We start from the raw sequence: 19490 nt of genomic DNA on the forward strand, positions 1-19490 counted from the left end.
GTTATTGATGGGTGTGTTTTTAAGGCTTCATAAACTTATTGCAAATATCTAAGAAAACCAAATCAATTTTGTATTTTGAATCAGCTGTTTGAAAGGGCAGTGCTTTTGCCTTTTTTTAGTTTCTTCAGTTGTTTTTAAATAGGATGTTCCTTGCATCTTAGCTAGCTTTCATAATATTGTGACAATAGAAAAATGTCTAGTGATGGCAGTTCTTGTAATGAGATATTTAAATGTAGTATGACTCCATGGTTCTCCAAGCATGTGTGAATTTTTCACATTTAAGGGCAGGTTTTCCTGTGTTTCACCAGTTGTGTAAAATTTATGCTTTATGATAGAGTAGGCACAAGCACATCATGCTCTTGCTTAGAGGCCGTGAACAGGCTTCACTGCATATGTTCCTATCTATGGCACTGTTTTACAACATGCCAAAGTACTTCTCTCACTTGGCCAAAGAGCTGTTCCTTGAGCAAAAGTAATTTGAGAACACTGAGCAACACCAAGCACCTGTCCAAGCAGCTCTGACTTGGATCAGATTTGAGGAAGAGATGACTTTGCGGGACAATGTTCCCATCTACTGCATCCCTCCTGCACCTCTGCCCTGTTTCCTTTTCCCCCCATTTCTCCATTGCAGAGTCAGAGACCATCTTCTGCTGCTGAAAGAAGTTATATTAGAATTATTTATGCAATAGTTGACTTTCATAAAATGCTTATTTTCATGGTTAATGTGCATGCAAGTGCCCTCCCAGAAATGTGTGTATTTAGATACATACATGTATGCGAATATATTCACAGCACAAAACTGTAAGTAAATGTTTAATAAGAGCAAAAAGTTGCTTACAAATTCTGACAGTGACATAACACAATCAGTTCTGTTCTGGGAGCATGTCGTGGAAATGACAGGCCTTCAACAAATATATAGGTGACTTGGAAAATAAAACTTTCCTTTTTTTGATTAATTTCCCTATTGAATCACTGTTGCAGAATCATATTGATATATTAGTTTCTGCCTCAGACACTTTTTTTACTTAGCATGACCTATGAAAGTTGTATTGTCTTGACATGTTCATTGTATGTGACATTTACAACACTTTTCATTGCACAGTGGTCAAGAAAGGTGTAAAAAGGGCAGTATTAGAAATGATAAGGAGGAAGACCAGTTTCTTATCAATATAATTAAAGTTGATGCAACTTAAAAATAAATAAAACCCTTCTGACCTGTCAAAGTTAGATGTTAAAGATGGTGTGGTCAATAACAATATGCAAACTGAAGCTGCAGTGAATCTCTTGTGCCAGTGCTTTGTTATGGAAATTACAGATTCATTAATTCGAAAACAGATTAGACTGTTTGAAGCTTAGAAGTATCTGGGGAGTGACTTTCACTTTTCTGCATATTTAGGTTTTATCTTCATTGAACCGAAGTATCTAAAATAGAGCTTCAATGTGTTTACCTGTAACATGGTTTACATTAGAGATTTTGAACTAGGATATGTAGATATCATTTCATTGGAGATAAATTTATATATTTTTATATCTGTACCAGCAGATATAAACTGAGATTCTATACTGGAAGAAAACACTGCATTCTTCCCATTCTGTGGTTCTGGTAACTTGAAGATGTCATTCCTAATCTTCCCCAGGAGGAAAAAATGCCAGTTAATGAACATTAAGTCAAAAAGCAGACATGAAACCAACAGCTGATAGAATATTTGTCCATCCTGAAAGATCATAAAAAATTTATGAAATAGAAATGGAGGCGGGTACAGTTTTAAATACCATTGCTCAAAATAGCATATATAATGCTTTAAAAAAATTATATGGGAAATCCGATTCTCTCTTATTGAATAGCTTAGTGAAAGATGCTAGAAGGTCACTTTGCTTTGCATGAAATCTTTTCTTAAATGGATGTCTTTAGTGTTACATATTCTGGTGAACAAAAGGAATGGAGCCAAAGCTCTTTAGAACTCGAGCTTAACATATGTTGAATGGTTACCTACAAGTGTGGGCAGCGTTGACCTCAAGGTACTGCCTTCCTGGCCTGTATTTTTAGCATTGGATGAATAATGCTGTTTTGTCATTCTAACAACTAAAAAAAGTCAGCAGTCAACCTTCAGCACATTTCCATTCATGTATGTCAAAATTAAATAAGGTGTGTTATAAGTATAGAATTTTTAACAAATAAAAAATCCTTTCTTCCTAATAGTTAAAATTATTTCACAAATGTTTTTATTTCTTTTAGTATGTCTGAAATCCCCCAGTTCCGATTGCCGTATGATGTAGTGAATTTTGAAGCCGAGCTTATGAAGGATCTTGGAGTGAAGGTAATGAAAAATATATCCTGCCTATGTATAGCTCAAAGAAAAAAAGAACCAGAACTCTGCCAAAGATTAACAGCAAAATGTCATGCACATTAGTAAAGAACGATTAAAAGCTATGCTAGACAGAGGCAGGAAGATGCTTCCTCTTGCTCAGGGCATTTGTCTGTCTCCTGTCTGAATGCCACTAGTTTGGAAAAGGGCAATCAATAGTTCTCATCTGGCATGCCTGCATGTGATTAATTGTCTGTAAGAAACAAATTCCTAAATTGCTTTAGGGGTTCAATGTAGCTATTGGAATGATTTGATTTTTTTTTTAATCAAGTTTTTTTCGTGCAAGTTTGGCACTACTTAAAACTCTCATATTTGATACGTCTTTTGTTCCCTCTCCCTGAGTTTTTTTTCTCAATGGTTTATCATGCAGTTTTGCATCCAAGTTAATTTTATAATAAAATACATCAAATTAAATGAAGTATTAACATGATCATCTGTTATAAACAATAACAGTCGATCAACTTCTTCGAAAGCAATAGTTATGTATTATTCTGTTAAATAAATGTGTGTTGTTTATAGATAATGGGAACATCGCTTTATTGTTAATTTAGGAGTTGAGCTGAAGATTTAGATAGTATTTACAATTGCTGCACATTTTAATAGAAGTTACAAACTTAGAATGCATCACTGGATGAAATTTTTGAGTACCAGGAGGGATACTGTATTTTTAACATGATACTAAAGCATTCATTGAAGCAAGAAATTCTTATTGGAATCTTTCATATTGGTTCATATTGTAAAAGCAGTAGACTGTTGTCACAAGACCTGAGTGAGAACTTCATCCTGCCCAGGTTTTATAGAAATGCTGGTAAGATGTAAGACAAGACTTTAAATGCTACAGGTCTTTTTTGTACTCTTAAATTCCCTTTAGAACCCTGGAAAAGACTGACGGAATGGAGGTTGTTAGGGATGGGACTAAAGCAGAGCATGGAGACAATTTTAGATGGTTCCTGGGAATTATCTGCCAACCTCAGTTCCCCAGGGCTCCCTTTTATGACAAGGTCTTCAGAATGGACTGATAGAGCCACCATGTCATCTTGACCTGCAAGTCTTGTGCAGTTTTGGAGTGCAGCAGAGAATCTTAATGTAAATTTGCTTCCAAGCTCTGCCATTGGTTTCCAATTGACCCTTTGGCAAGCTGGTTAAATAAGTACCTTAACTTTATACCTCTATAAGCTGGAAATATTTTCTAGTGTTTACTTAAAGCATTTCAAATCTGTGGTGGAAGGTACTGTATTGTGTAAATGCTCAGTAGTGGTGTTTATTCAAGTAATTCTGCTGAAATTAGTAAGAATTAGTCAGCTGAATAAGGATTACAGAGCTAGGCCCTAGGAGTATTATGAATCCCCACATAAAATAATATTGCCATTTAAATTCCTTCATTATGTTTTCATAACATATGTACACAATAGGATAAAAAAATATAATGACAATTTATGGAATATCTCTTGTTGTGAGTGAGGATGAAATCTATTGTTTAAAGGATTGCAATAGTACGTGGCTTTTTGCACCTCTGATAAAATTTATACTAAATCTCCAAAGGCAAGAAAGTCAGCGTCTTAAGTAATGTTAATTGTATTTTACTTCTACTTTTTTTTCCCACCAATAGGAAAAGTATATTAAATGGAATATAGGCAGACTGAATAACAAACAAGATGCATAGTGACAGGAAGGCTAAACTGTTAAGATCACAAAGTATAGACTTTACACAGCAGAGCGTCGCATTCTGTAAAATAAAAGCACAAGTGATGTAAAAAACCTGGGGGAAAATATTCAAGTTCAGGGAGCCTAAAATATGGAGATAAAAACACACATGCCCATGTCAAGGAGTACAAAATATCAGGAGAGGCATCACACACTATGTGCTCAAAGGCCTTGGGGTTAGGAGCGATGAGCAAAAGGTGTGCATATCTCCAATTGCATGACTTCTACATGGGGCCTGCCATACTTGGTTGGCTGAACACACAGCAAACACTATTTTTAGTCTCACTCTTAAAACTACTGTAGTTGCTCAACCTGTGCAGAGGCTGCTCAAAGTAAAATTGCTGGTGGAACATTACTCTAGAAAAATTTTTCGGCTTTTGCTTCTGGAAGTAAAAAGTAATTGAACAGAAATAAGTATAGATGATTATAGGTGCACTTTTGTTGCTGTGACTTATTCCTTTCAATAAATGAACACCAATCCCTGCACGCTGGGCATTGTTGCTTGTCTAAATTAGAATTAACAATTTCAAGTTTAAAACAAAACTTATTAATAATTTTGAAAACCTTTGTTAGTTTACCATGCAAAACGTGCTGCTTCATTATGGTTGAGTAGGGCACGCTGTAATTTGCAAAGAGCATTCTTCAGGCTTACTGTCATCTCTGACCCTGTCAAGTTTTCTGAATCCACAAAAGCACCGTTGGCTTCACTGAGGTTTTTTTGGCATAAAGGTGTTCTAGCTAGTTGTCTCAGTGCAAAATTTGGGCTGTGAGCTTTGAGAGTGCAGCATAAAGCAGTACCATCCTTCCTTGGGGACTGGCATTGCATTCTACACTATTAGAGGCATACCAAGTGCCTGATACTTTGTGGAAAAACATTGCTTGGTTTTCTCTTCAGAACCCTTGTTAATACAGAAGAGTGTCATGTCATACTTTAACTAATGTCTGTGCAATAATCTAACCTGGTTGGGCTTTGGTTGGTGTTCCAGTTCATCTGTTCAGGACATATGCCCTAGAGGAGGTTCTTGCTTCCACATCATTTTTCTTAAATTCTGATTTTCAAATGGATCTACAACCTTTTGTAATCAGCACTAAATACAGCTATTTAGTCGCAGGAGAAAACTTATAATTTTCAGCTCTACTTCCGTATTTTGTTCCATAGATAGGCTTTTTTTGTTTGTTTAGCTTGCTTTAAACCTTTTAGCTTAAAGGAGAAACCAAACTAGCCTCTGGTGGCCCCTTTCTGAGGATAATCTGAAGGTACCTTTTACCTGTACGTAGTTCGGGCCTCTTGTTTTAAATCAGAGCCAGTCTGACCTTTTAAGCCTGGCTTGAGGGGGGAAAAATTTTAATTTGCTTTGTTTGCTCACTAGAAGATCCTGCAAGGTGTCTATATGCAGGACACAATAGAAATTATTTTCACATTATCACATTAAAAGCAAGCAATTTTTAATTCTTTCAGATAATTTTTAATAGAGGCCTTGCAGTGAATGGAATGACACTCTCTACCTTGAAAGAAGATGGGTATGAAGCAGTCTTTATTGGAATAGGTAAGAGCTCACTGTCCCGTGTTTTGTCATCTTGAAATTGAATGACTGCCTGGGAATAAACTGGGACTTGTACCTGTCTTAATAGCATGATGGGAGATAGCTTCAGTTTGATGCATTATGAAAGTATGGAATAGAAAGAAAATGTAAAAAAACCAGGAAGCTAAAGCTAGTGGCCTTAAGACAGTTATTAAAATTATCACATTTATATTATAGATTTTTAAGTAAAGTGTGAATGTAGCTGAATGGGTTGATATATTGTTTGTTTAAATACTTAAAAATGGATGAACTAAAAATTTGCTTGTAATTAATTGCCATATTGGCCTAGAGCGATACACAAGTTCAGTTTTCAATTTTTGTGAACAGCTTACTACACCCACATAATTACTGAGTCTATATGTAAGCCAGTGATACCATGCTTGGTTGCTTTTTTCTTTCGTCCATATAAAACATGTAACATCCTTCTGATAGGCTGTAGTGAGATGTACTTGTGGGGTGGGTTAACAAAATAAGCTGACTTTGACTTATACTAAAACTGGCATCATAGGTCTATCTTCTCTCATGCTAGAGAAGTCCTGCACCTGCCTGCTATTTGAATCATTGCTCCTTTTTAATGTTAGATTAGAATTGTTATCCATTTACAAGTATTTTGAAGTACAGCTGGACCCATTGCTGCCATATGATAGGCATGTTGAGCAGGTATTGTCTGCAGTTGGTATGAGGCTTAATGCTCTTTATTGATCTAGACGTTGCCTAAGTGAACATAATAGGAAACAAGTTGTCCAACTGTTCCTCCTTCCTATTATTGATTACAGAGATGTAATTCTTAGTACAACGACAACTGTTGTTTACCATCTGGTTATGCAGTATAATAAGCTTTGCAGGTCTATTCTGTCGTGTAATGATAGTACAGAGTGCTGTGATTTATATAATCCTAAATCCCTACATTTTGAGAGAACTCCCATGTATAGGAATTCTGATGTGTCATATTTTGATGTAATTGTATACAAGGCAAATGGTCAAACTTATATTCTTTATTGTTTTCATCTCTGTCTTTCAAACTGCATTGTGAAATCTCACCAATGAGGAATTAATTCATAACCATTTGTCTTCTGAGAGTCTAGCATTTAGGAAAAAAATCAGTCATATTTTGAACATTAGCATCATTCCTCTGCATTTCTCACTCAGAAACTTAAATAACAGTTCAGAGGTTAGCAGAAATGACCACTGAGCACTACACATAGGATTGGAATGTTTGGTTTATGTATGTGGGTCTATTTTCTGACCTTAATAAAGTTATCCTAATATAAAATATTTTTGGCTAGAAATATAAATAGACAACATTGTGCCATACAGATGCTAGGGAAAGGGACACAGCCAGAAATTTAATAAACAAGAGAAGGCATCTGAAGCATAATTCTCCTGTAAATCATGTGTTCATTGATTATACTAGGAAACAGAGGGTATAAATGCTAATGAAGGATTATGTGTACCTACAAAGTTTTGTTATTGGAAGCTACCTTGCATTTATGATGAAGTCGGTCCCTCTCTGTACCCCCATGTCTGCCTGTCATCTCACTTTTACAGTACTGTGCAAGACACTGGACAGTTACATGTCCTTGCATACTGATATTGAGAGGTTCAGGATGTGCCAAGGGGTTACATATTTGTAGAGTTACTACAAATATGTATAGTATTATAGTATTAATGCAATAGAACATTTATAAGCTCTCAGCAACAGCCGTTTTTCCATAATGAGTCTGTACTGCATTTCTTTTTGTGTTCTTTGCCTACTGAACAAACATATTCAATGAAATGTCACATTTGAACATTACCCTGAATCATAGGGGTAAAATAATTAGAGAGCTACTTATATAAAATATATTTTTTTTATTGTAATTTACTTCTGAATGGCTTTGTACCTTGATGGAAAATAAATATGGTATTTTTCAATTTTCCCTGTTAGTGGAAAAAAGGAAAAGTAAATGAGTGTGTAAAAGAATATGAAGTCCGTGATGAGACAAGAGAGTACAGTGTGAGAGGATTTTTTCACAACAGTGTGATTTTTTGAAGAGCACACCTTTGGTCTTGCAAATGAGATTAAACTCAAGATTTTGTTAGTTGGAATTGTACAGGAGTTTATGTGTGATTCATGAAACAGAAGGGCACTTGTAAGTAGCCAGCTGCATGAGAGCAAGTAGAATTGCAAAGAGAACTTTGAAAACTATTTTCCACACAGTTATGCATCAGGAAAAATCTGTTGCCTGTGGGAATATTGTGTGCAGTAAGGAAAATGCTGTCTGCTACTGGGTCTGTGGAAGGTAAAGCATAGGTGACTGAGGTTTGATCACTTCTAGCAAGTGACCACATTGAAGAAAAATTAAGAGCAGAGGCTTTTTGTGAGAGCTGTTTGGAAAGGTATTAAAAGTGTACTCTAATCAGTGTATTTGCTCTAAGACTTGAGTGGTAAAGTATTCCCAAGAAGTTCCCTAAGGGATACAGGTTAACAGTCTTACTCTGAAATGGATAATAATAAAAGAGGATGCTTAGCTTCAAGTCTTTGCTTACTGAGGCATTGAGGCTATGATCGTTTATCTTAAAGTGAAGGATGCTCTCCAGCCAGTAAGTCTAGTGCATTTAAGTCACTGGTTGAAAGCTCAGAAAAACACCTTGTACTAGACCTGAAAACAAACGGGTGGCCAATGTGTGTCACCAGCCTTTTGCAACTTCTGGAGTCTCAATTTGAGTCACACCTTACCTCCATCTTATCTTTCCTAATTAGACCGTGAAGACTGATGTGGAATTTGGGTGTATAAAGACATATGTTGAACTAGAAAAGACTAAATCCTAGGAAAAGCTTTCATAGTTACCTGGATAAGCAGTAGTGATCAAACTGGGCAATGGCATACCGGAAACCAACACTGCCCTCTGATAGCAGAACCTCAGAACAAATTGTACGTGGATCTTAGTCACGAGCCTATTACCTTTTTTACTTTTGGTAGCTCTTTCCTTCAATCTCCAGATTTTTGTCTTATCTGAGCTGTGTTTTATCCAACTAGTTCTTAATGCTGTACCTCTGTTTATTTCTAGAGGACTGTTATGTGAATTTTCCCTCTCCATCATTTACTCTCACATCCCTTCAGTTTTCTCTCTACAAAGATGTATATTTTGCAACATCTGTCAGTAGACGTATCTGGTGTTTTGCATATAGTGACCCAAGAGATACACCATTCTTCTGGTTTTCTCCAGCAGTCTCGATTTCAGATGCAGCTAAAAGTATTAAAGGGTAGTCCATGAATCTCAGTTTCTTACATCAAAAGTAATGATAGACAGTAGCATGCATGAGAATTTTTTCATAGGGCTAAAGAGTAGCAGCTAAACAATGGAAGAACAATATTTTGGGAGTCTCTACTATTTTTTTTTAGTTTTTTTTTCATTGTCATTTAGATAGGTGCAACTTCTAAATTTATTCAGTCTTATTTCAATGGCCAGTTAATAATGCTAATTAAAAATTAGAGAAGAATTAGAGTCCTTAAAATTTTCATCTCTAAATTCCAGCTATCTTCAATTTACAAATATTTTGGTTTTATTTTATTACAAACATTAATTAATAGGAATTAAATCTCCCAATTAAACATTCAAAGCTTTAAAACTAACCTCTACAACTAAGCATAGAAAAAACCCCATCCTGTCCTGATTTGATAGATTACTCAACATACTTTACCTAGAATCTACTCTTTGATAAGAAGTGTTTGTGAAGAATTTGTGACTGAGCTGACAAATCAGTTTGAAAATTTTGCTATTAAAAAAAAGTCTCGCATCAGTTGCTGCCTTCTGTAAACACCACAGAGACTCAAAGCATGCTGAGAGCAAAAGGGAGAAATCAATGAAGGGGTGAGGGCCTAGAGGAGAGAGCACATGGTCCTCAGAGACAGCAAAGTAAGGCAACAAAGGGCATCTTATGGAGAACAGAGTAGTCTGAACACTTTGTGTTGAACACTTTGTGTTACTGTGTCTCTTGGTGGACTTTCAGGGTGCAATACGATTTTTACCAAAAAACAAAGGCTATATGTGTGTCTCTCTCTTGGCTATCAGAGCAAATGCAGAAATACTAGGTCTTTATTGCTCATCCTTCTAGAAGTTCAGCTACATTCTTTGGAAAACAGAATTCTGTGGTTCTGTCTTTTAAGACTCCACAAAGCATCGTATATTCTTTTTTGAAAGAGAAAATACAGAACAATTTCTTTATACAACTACTTAATTGAATGAAAATGAATGAACTAAATATTTGTAGTATTTAAGGACATTTTTCATGTGAGATTCAAATGAGTACACAGAAATGCTATAAACACTTATAAACATTTTCTCCAGACTTTTGCACAAACCCTTATCCTTATTCTATAGCATTTTGTCATAACGTAGGTGTTTTATGTAACATTAACATTCTCTTTAGATGAATATCAGATAAAAATATATCCTCAAAGATTTTTTTTTTGGTAAAATATTTTAAAAAATCTTAAGCCCCCATTCCCAGAAATTACTTAAACACTTCAGTGTTTTCAATTTTAAACTTGCAGCACTAACTAACTTCCTAGTTAATTTCTCATTATAGGACAAATGCTGCTTGTAATGAAGCTTGCTTGTTTCTTCCTCCATCTTCTGATGTCGAATTACTATAAAGTTATTATATAAGAATATCGAGAGGTTCTATTAAATACTGTGAAATGGTGGGTTAGATGAGCATTCAAAGTAAATCTAAGCAGATTGTTGCTTGGATGTATCCTAAATAGTATATCCTGCTTGCAAGGGTTAAAACCGTACATTAAAAAAAAAAAAATTAAAATTAAATCCCTTGTGGAAAGAACCTTTGTCATAATTGCAGTCATTTATAGTTAATTAACATAACACTCAAACAATGATATAATCAGATCATGCTATTGATTAGAATGAAATTACACAGCAGAAAAAAGAAATTAAAAGTCCAAGCATTAATGTACCTTGTTTTAAAAAACCTCTGTGAGATTGATTTACTCTCTCTTCCCCAAAAAGTAAGTAATCTCCTCATGCCTGTTATTATCTTCTGATTAACTATGCAGTGCCACCTGGTGTGCAGATGGGAGGAATATTACACATCAAGAGCTCTGTTCACACCCACCCACACAGATATAAACCTACGTGGCAAAAAGTGAACAGATGTTCATTTTGCTTGTGCTATAGGAAAAAATTGTGCATCGTACTCCTGATTCATAAACTAAATTTGGAGGACATGAAATCTGCATATGGGGCCCGTAGGCCCATGGCCAGCACAGACGTTTATGAAGGAAATATGTCATGTTCAAAATAGTTCTCATTTCAGGTTGTGAACAGACTTTTATTTGTTTGCTTCTCTGGTTTTGGTTTACCTGGTATTTCTTTTTCTCTTCACTTGCTATTTCACTTGTCTTGTCCAAATGAGTTTAAAGGCAGAGTCATTTGAAAACATATCCAGGATTTATCTTTAGTTGGTTGCTTTCTGGAGTAGATTTCTGTTTCATTGCTTTATGATGTTCCCAAAAATTATGCTGTTAGGCCTCTTTGCAAAGACCTGTTTGCCTCAGTGGTAATTTAGCAAGTCACGTAAATTACAGCGTATCTTGGTTAAGGATGGATCTTGAGTACAGGCATTGTGCAGCCTTAGGCTCTGAAGATTGCCAGCTCTATATTTGAAGGTTTTTCGGTGTTGTTTTTTATTATTTTATAATTTAATAAATATTTTGACAGTTCATAGGTTATACAGCTTTTACTGCAAGGAAACTAAAGCCTAAAGATAGAGAGATTAAACACAACAGGTAGGGAAGAAAAATAATATGTTGGAAGGTAGCACAGGAAAGAATGATGTTGGAAACATGATCAGCTAGATATTCAAAATAAATGTGTGCCTAGCTTAGTTCCTGGATTTGTTTCATTGCTGCTTGTAAACAAGGGTAGTCACTGTTTCAGGATCTTGTGAAGACAGTGCTTTTCACCACGGATTTTAAATGGTGACAACAGCGGCTTTTTGAGCACCGGTATCCTTATACAATAAAAGATATTAAAGACTGCAGAGCCAGGGAAAACACTTGAAATTATATCGTATTGCGACAAAGCAACATATTCAAATCCATTTAGCTGCAAAAAGCTTTGAGACTCTGGTATTAGAAATAATGAGAATGAAATAATCAAGATGAGTCATGAAGTTAGATGGAGTGCTTTGAACCTGAAGAGAAACAGTGCTGAAGAACAGTGGCAGGATCTGGACAAGCCAATTCAAAATATTTCACAGTTGCCTTACAGGATCCTGAATAGTTTTAAAATTAAATTAAGAAAAATAGGTTTTTAAATAAAGATCCCGTGAGAAGGCCCCTGATAGGTGTGTTTGCATTTAATATGCAACAGGATCAAAACTACAGCTGTATGAAATGCAGCTGTATGAAATGAAGTTCCATGGAAGAAAGTCTACACAAGTCTCTGCAGTCAAGTGTAGGACTTCTTTATAGTCTATCTCCTGGAGAGCCTTAGCTCATGGCTCACAGCTTGGAGAATGAATGCATCCTTCTATAACGCCACATTTCTTGTTTCATGGCTCATGTGAATGATATTATGAACAAATTACACAATAATTGATTCTAATGCAAAACTTGTAATTCCTCATTTTATTTTTATCTTTTGCTACTCTTTAATCTAAAAAGCCTTGTTATTTGTAACCAAAAAGAATATAGTTATATTAGAAAAGGAACTCGTGAAAGAACCTGTTCTTACATGTTATAGCAGATGTCTGAACTCGCTTTTATTCCCAGTGCAGCATCTTTCCTGGAGACCAACTATGTACATAAATCCAAGAATTTTTATGCTTGAGGCATCTTTTTCTACTATTGGCATTTGTAGTAAGCTGTTCATTCAGTTCTTTAGACCTCACTAGTGCTCTGGATATTGGTGGAACATTCCTAATACACATCGGAAGCACTAGGCAGTTGAAAGCTTTGAGGGCTCAGATGCACAAAAAACCTTATTAATTATTAAAAGTCTTAGGACACTTTCAAAAATACTAATAATCTGCCCTTGGGCATCCTTAAGATATTCACTTGTAAATTACACAGATTTTTCTGCTCTTACTTACTTATCTCTGCTACCAAAAAAATACTTAGCATAACAATCTCTCCTGCACATGTTTTACAAAAGATTCTCCTGTCTCCTTCCAAGATGCTGGACAGTCTGCCTGAAGAAATGCTCATCTAAATATAATGATAAAATAATTCAATTCATATTGTTTTAAGAGCAGTTTATTTTAATATCTGAGTGAATTATTTAGTCTAACATTATTTAGCACTTTGCTTGGAGATTATTCAAGCATATATTCTTAAGAATTTTTATGTTTGGAAGTGCATAAGAAAAGAAAACTTCGAACAAAATAGTGATGTTACATATTACATTTTGTGTTCTTATGTTACACACTTGAGTGCTTTACACCTAAAGAAAAAAGTTCTGGTTGCTTGTATGCTGTCTCCAAAAGTTCACTCCATGAGGCAGGTACTTTTAGATCTTCTAGATGTACAAATATTGATTATGCTGCCATCTTTTTACTTCCACATTAATATTCAGACACAGAATGAACAACCATCTGAAGTGCAGTTTGTAATTTGGTGCATATAATTTACTCTAGTTGAGCTCTCTTTTCTTGTAAGGAAAGTGTATGAGGTCCAATATGTATTTAACACAGTCAGGCACTTTTTGAAACGTTGTTCTACCTAATACTAGAGGAGGACCGACATAATACAAAATCTAAACAATAGGTTTAGAAATTCCTTTCCTTCATCTTATTTGCAAAGGATAAAATACTGATTAAAAACCTAGGCTTGTTGCATTTAATATTTTTTTTTTGTTTTTAAAGATTGTACACAAGTAGGAAGTGTATCAAAATCTCACTTGTTTAGTGCCAGTTATTGGTGAGAAGATGGCAAGCTATTTTTTTGTGTTAATGAGTGAAGTTTTAAGCAGTTTTCCTGTCACATTTATGTCTCATAAATATAATGTTTCTGAATTCATATTTCTTTTACTGCTGACTCAACAAGGGGTGTATCTACTTTTTGAATTGAACTGACAAGACAAAACTGGGTTTGTGTGGTGAACTTGTAGTGCATGTTGATGGACTTCTTGAAGTTACCTAAGGAAACTTTCTTCCTCTGCCATTTCTCTGCTTTGTGAGAGTGGTCCCTAGGAAGCCACTGCTGGGCATGGGCAGGGCTCATCTGACCCAGTGGTTGTCTTGTGCTTCTCAGTCATGTGCTTTACTTTTCGTCATTGCTCAGTAGTCAGGCCTTTGTTGGTCTAGGAGAAGTTTGATATAACAAAGGGGAGTTACTTCATTTCAGGGGAAAATCCTGGGTGTGCTTGAGACCAGTTTTGGTCTTTCATTTAACTTGGAGTGCACTCTTTAGTGATTGATTCTGTTTCGGGTGGGATTCATGATCTGAGGGCTTTCTGCGTCCTGAACAACCTGCAGTGTGTGCCCGAGGGAATCCCTCATTCTGTCCTTCAAGCTCAACACATTAATTGAAAAGCTCTGCTCTTCCAGAAGCATTTGTAAGTTTATTATCCAATACAATAGCATCTACCATCATGGGAAGGCACATCCACTGCCCTTCTTTAGTTTTAATGAGATGGAAGTTTTTAGTGGCAACAAATATCTGAGAAGAAAATTTTACATGTTCACTATTGTAAGTAATCTTTAACTAAGCTATGTAAATGTTTGTGCTGCTATGTCTCAGATTTTTAATAGATAGAGGTTATCCAGGATTTTGAACCACTTGTCATGGTCATGTTACTTGAAAATTGTTCTTTACTGTTCTCATCTATGCTTCTCAGAGGTGCCACTCATATGGTTTCTTTACTATGAAATTAAAAGTAACTGTGTAAATATGTATATTAATGATTACTAAATGATTGCTAAGACTGTGTATGTAGTTAGGATGGAGCATATAAATATTATAGTATGTATCGCATGGCAAGTCTTTTAAAAGAATGACTAACAGGTATGCAAATATTTCTCTGGGTTTGTGTAGCATATTGGCATGTTCTACAGACTTGAGATAAAGTTTGACATTCCTTGTGCATAAAGTCACATAGATAGTCTCCCTTGTGCACTTTATAGTATCAAACCATATTCAAAATTTGACACTTCCTTGGTGATGTCACAAGGTGTGGGGGTATATATAGTAATTAACATTCACTGTTTGTACTGTTACTACTTTCTGTGTATTAATGCAAAATTTACTGTAAATTGTCTTTATAAAACAATGTTTACAAAACTGAAACATAGAAATAAGAGTACTAAGTACTCATAGTGTTTGGATAATGCTAATACAAATTACATGTTTATCTAACAGAGGAAAATATTTTCCAAATGTTGTCCTTGACAATGTTTTCTTTCACAGGAAATCCTTTGGCTATTGTTCATTCATTTGTGCTAAAAATGGAGTAAACTGAACATGAACCATTAGAGAAAGTGAAAATGCATTTAGCAGCTCATATGATGACTCAATATTCCCTCAAATGATCTTTGTTGATTAGCTTCATAGGAAGAAAAAGAAAGAATAATGAGAATTTAAATATCAACAAGTTTCAGCCAATTAATCTTTAATGATAATAACACCGTTGGATTGGAATTACTAGTCACTTACCAAGTAGAAACTTATGGTGTATTTCTGAGACTTGTAAGGTTTTATTTTATTGTTCCATTGATGTAATTGAAGATAAATGAAGACGGTATAATTCACTTCAGATTTCATAGGATTATTTTTGCTAGATATAATTCTTTGTTTATTTGTGACCAATGATAATAGGTGGTTGTTTATTTGGGTGTGATGGGTATATTTAAGTAGATTCTAACACTTTAGTATAGTGAAATTAGTACCTGGTTGCTATTTAAATTGAGATTACATTGTTAACCATTATAAAAGATAATTTCTAAATAGTACAATATTTATAGGTTTTTCTCTAATACATTGGATTTTTTAAATGAGAGTGGAACTATCTTCTAAAAGAAAGTTATTCTAATTTTATAGATAGTATATTGTTCAGTAGTTAGACACTGAAAATATTACAATTCATTATTTCAATATCCAAGTGACTTAGACATGATTTCATTTCTGATTGTTGGGAAACGCAGGCTTGATGCTTCTATTATAGCCTGATAAAAATCTTTTGTAGATTGTAGAAAAATGATGGCCAAATTTTTATCTGTAAGTTTTGTTAAACTTTAGAGAGCTAGAAAAGACTTCCTTCGAAACAAACAAAAAAATACTCCCAAAAAGATTTTGCGTACTTAGGCAACTGAATAGCAACTGTTTACATTTTTATATTGCTTGTCTCCTTACACTCAGAATTTGAGTTCTTTGCTGTTTCTAGCAGAAAGAAAGTTGCAGAGTTAGGGGAGATAGGCAGAGTGACCATTCTGTACATGAATCGTAAGGTACTTGGTTGTGGTGTCTAATCACTGGGATAAAGTTCCTGCCTGTTCTCTTGCTGTAGTAGCCTCTTGATAATAAAGCTTGGGTTTAATTTGCATTAAAATTCCTGCAGTAGATAAAATCTACAGAAATCACCCCTAATTGTTAGGATCTATGATTTCTTTGTGCCCAGCTTTTCTGGAAAGCCCAATAAAATTAAGTAAAGAAAGTTCTGAAATCTTGGCACTTTTTACATTCTAGGGACATAAGTCTTAATATATCCACTATATTGACAAGTTGGTTTCTTATTTTTCAAATGCAAATATGGGCCTTTGCATGTCTGAATGCGCCCTTTATTGTATTGAGGCATAGAAAATACACACTGTAGCTTAGACACTTCTGTAGACCTGCTATGCTTGCAAGAATGGAATATATTTAAGCAACCTTGCAGGGTGAATAATCCTCAATACAAGTGTGGCATTCAGTGTTCATTCAGAAAGCTATAGAATACGCAAACAAAGTGTTTAGTTAAAGGAGATTGAGTGAATTGCAGCTGTGGCAGGAGATGGTAGTTGTTTTTAACTGGAAGCCATGTTCATTGCCTTTAATGTTTCACTTGGTTAATATCAAAAATATGCACATCACAATAGATCAGTGGAGGGAAGCAGTGTGGTGTGATGATCTGCTGAGAGTGAGACTTGGGTTCTGGCTATTTGCCTCCTGGCTGAGTTCATTCTTCTCTAATGTATTGGAATAGTGAAACTGAGCACTAAAATGACTATGGAAGTGCTCAGTACTGCAAAAGTGCTGTGGAGAAGCTAGACTATGTTCTTACTAGCAAATGTCAGGCTGTTCCTTGGAGCTACAGAAATCTTCATTTCTAACCACTTGCAATTTGTGCAGCTTCCCCAATTTAATTTCTATTCCAGTATTCTGAAAAGATGTGTAACGACCAAAAGAGCAAATTACATAATGCAGATTTTATTTTACATTATTGGCATGAATCCAGCAATTTCTCAATAATCACAAGGAAGTTGAAATTTTTTATCAGATAACTTCTAACTCACATTGAACCATTTGCTTTATATTTTCCTCTGTACGATTATGCTTTTACACATATATTGTATTCTAAGTACTGTATTCTGAAATGAAATTTTAATAATTTATCAAAAATGAAACACATCTTGCATAGTGACTACTATATATTTATTTCAACCTTTCAGATATGAAAAGATCTAGACCAGAAATAGTTTCCTTATATTGTTATATTTTACTTAGATGTTGGAAAAGAGTTTTGAAGACAATTTGATTGCATTTGTGTTGCCAATTTGAAGAGCAGCTTGACTTTGTTTCCTTCAGTTCTCAGAGAAAAATACACCTCTGCTTGTATAACACCCCTTCTAAAACTCCCTCTGCCATGCAGTAGGGGTTTCTAATAAGCATGCAGTAGTGTGAGGGGTCAGGGACTAACCAGTGAATAAAAGTCAAAACTCAAAATGAGGTCCCTTTCCTGTTTAGTACTGGGCAGTGATAGATACTGATAATGTTTGATTAATGAGCAGCAGCCTTGCAGTGGGTGAAAACATCTGTAAGAAATGATTTATTATTTCAAAGGTATTGGAAGCTTACTGTATCTTGTAGATTTAACTCTGTGTGCCTGAATAAAATAAATGAGATGCAACATGTGAAAAATGAAAATACATTACTTGTAAAGGATGTGTCACAAGCAAGGTATTTTTGTTCAAGTACACTTTGTCATGGGGATTTTTAATGTTGATCTGAATACAAATCATTTAACTGGTTCATAAAATCAACATAGTTGGATTTCTTGCATCTGTCATTGGGACAGAAATGAGGGTAAAACTTAATATGCTGGAATGTCCCTTAAATTTTTGCATTTGGCATCATATACAGCTGTTCCAACTGCACATGAGAACAGAAAGAATTTTCTTAGAAATATAATAGGAGTAAAAAAAACTATTGATGCAGTTTTAACATTGAAATAAGGAAAATTACTTTATTTGTAGTGTCATTAAAGTTTGTTAAATTTTCTGTAAATATGTTTATGAACAAAAGTCTAATTCTCTTCTTCCTACTCAAGCTGTGTGCTTGAAAATTAACAGTGACTTGTAGATGGAGATTTTAGTTTTGTGTACTTGCAATTTAGTCTTGTAGTTGCTGAGTAGTCTCTTAGACTGCCTTTGGTTTATAAAGTGACCTTATGCTTTCTGTGTTACATGTCTGTGAATGTTGATCCAGTGTCAGGACCCTCGGCTGTTCAGAGCTGCCATGGAGTTCGAATCATGTAGAGCTAATGATGGTGCAGACTCACCTCCATCAAACTGCAGTGTGTGTTCAGACAAACTGGAGTGCCCTGACTCCAGTGTTAGAGAAAACTGCCTTTCCTCTAGTTTTGGAAATACGAAAGGTGGGACAGTGGAAATGTAGTCTGCTTTCCCATTTTGTCATCTTATGCTGGGTCAGTGACTGTGGAACACTTCTCTGCAGCGGGTAATATTTGGAAATTCTGATATATAATGTTCCATAAATCTACACCTATTGTGTATATATACCTTATCCATTTTCTTACTTTTCTGTTCTGTCTATTTCAATAGGCATCTAAAATATTTTTCTTTTTGGGATTCAGTACTGATTATTTAAGTGTGTATAAATGCCTGTCAAAAAAAATGCGTACTTTTATAATGTGTAAAGAAAGTATAACCTGGTAAAGGTTTTAGTTAATGCATCCCAGTTTTTGGTAAAATTGAATGATGCATGGCTATGTCCTTTGAACCTCTTTTCACACTTGTTTGTCTGGAATTTAGTGCTGAATGGCTACAACATAGTATTTAGTTACTTAGAGTCATCATTGTTTATCAGAAGTTTTGTTTTGGATCCTGTTAGATTCTCTTCATAGCATTTGCTTTATTTACATACAGACCTTTCTGCTCTGTTCTTCATCTTGTTTTGATCTTATAGGCTCCTCTACAGTGGGAGTTAAAGAATAGAAAAAAACATCTTTATCTTCAATCTTTTTTTTCATAGTATCTCTGAAATAGAAAGAAAAGGAAATTAATCTTGTGCTTGGACCATGCCATCAGCCAGTTCTTTAGGGTCCTTGAGTAATGTTTGTGCAGAGGTTGGCTCATCATCTCATCAAGCCCTAGAAGTTATTTTTCTAAGATGTACTAGGCAGTTAAAGCAATTATGAAAGTGGAGGACATCTGGTTTTACTGTCACTGGATTTCATAAAATAGAGCTCCAGCAGAGATAGCAACTCCCTCTCTTTAATGTGGAAGCCACAAACTGACTACATTAAAGGAGTGACCTTTCAACCTACAAGCTGAGTGGAATTAGAGCAGCTTGCCAACCATGAGGTCTTGGTAGTATCTCTGCAGCAGGTGTTGGCCTAG

The 19490-nt window shown here is 35.1% G+C and overlaps 1 protein-coding gene across 1 annotated transcript in view; it reads left to right on the forward strand.

The window, feature by feature from the left end:
* The window catches only part of DPYD (dihydropyrimidine dehydrogenase), a 338474-nt gene that overhangs the window by 111712 nt on the left and 207272 nt on the right, over positions 1 to 19490 (forward strand). Inside the window, exons 8-9 of the mRNA XM_029963231.1 lie at positions 2237 to 2318; positions 5530 to 5617. Of these exons, the coding sequence (XP_029819091.1) occupies positions 2237 to 2318; positions 5530 to 5617 (170 nt within the window). The remainder of the gene's footprint in view (positions 1 to 2236; positions 2319 to 5529; positions 5618 to 19490) is intronic.

The sequence above is a fragment of the Manacus vitellinus genome, unplaced genomic scaffold (genome assembly GCF_001715985.3).
Source record: "Manacus vitellinus isolate BGI_N305 unplaced genomic scaffold, ASM171598v3 scaffold_56_pilon, whole genome shotgun sequence".
Taxonomy (NCBI): domain Eukaryota; kingdom Metazoa; phylum Chordata; class Aves; order Passeriformes; family Pipridae; genus Manacus; species Manacus vitellinus.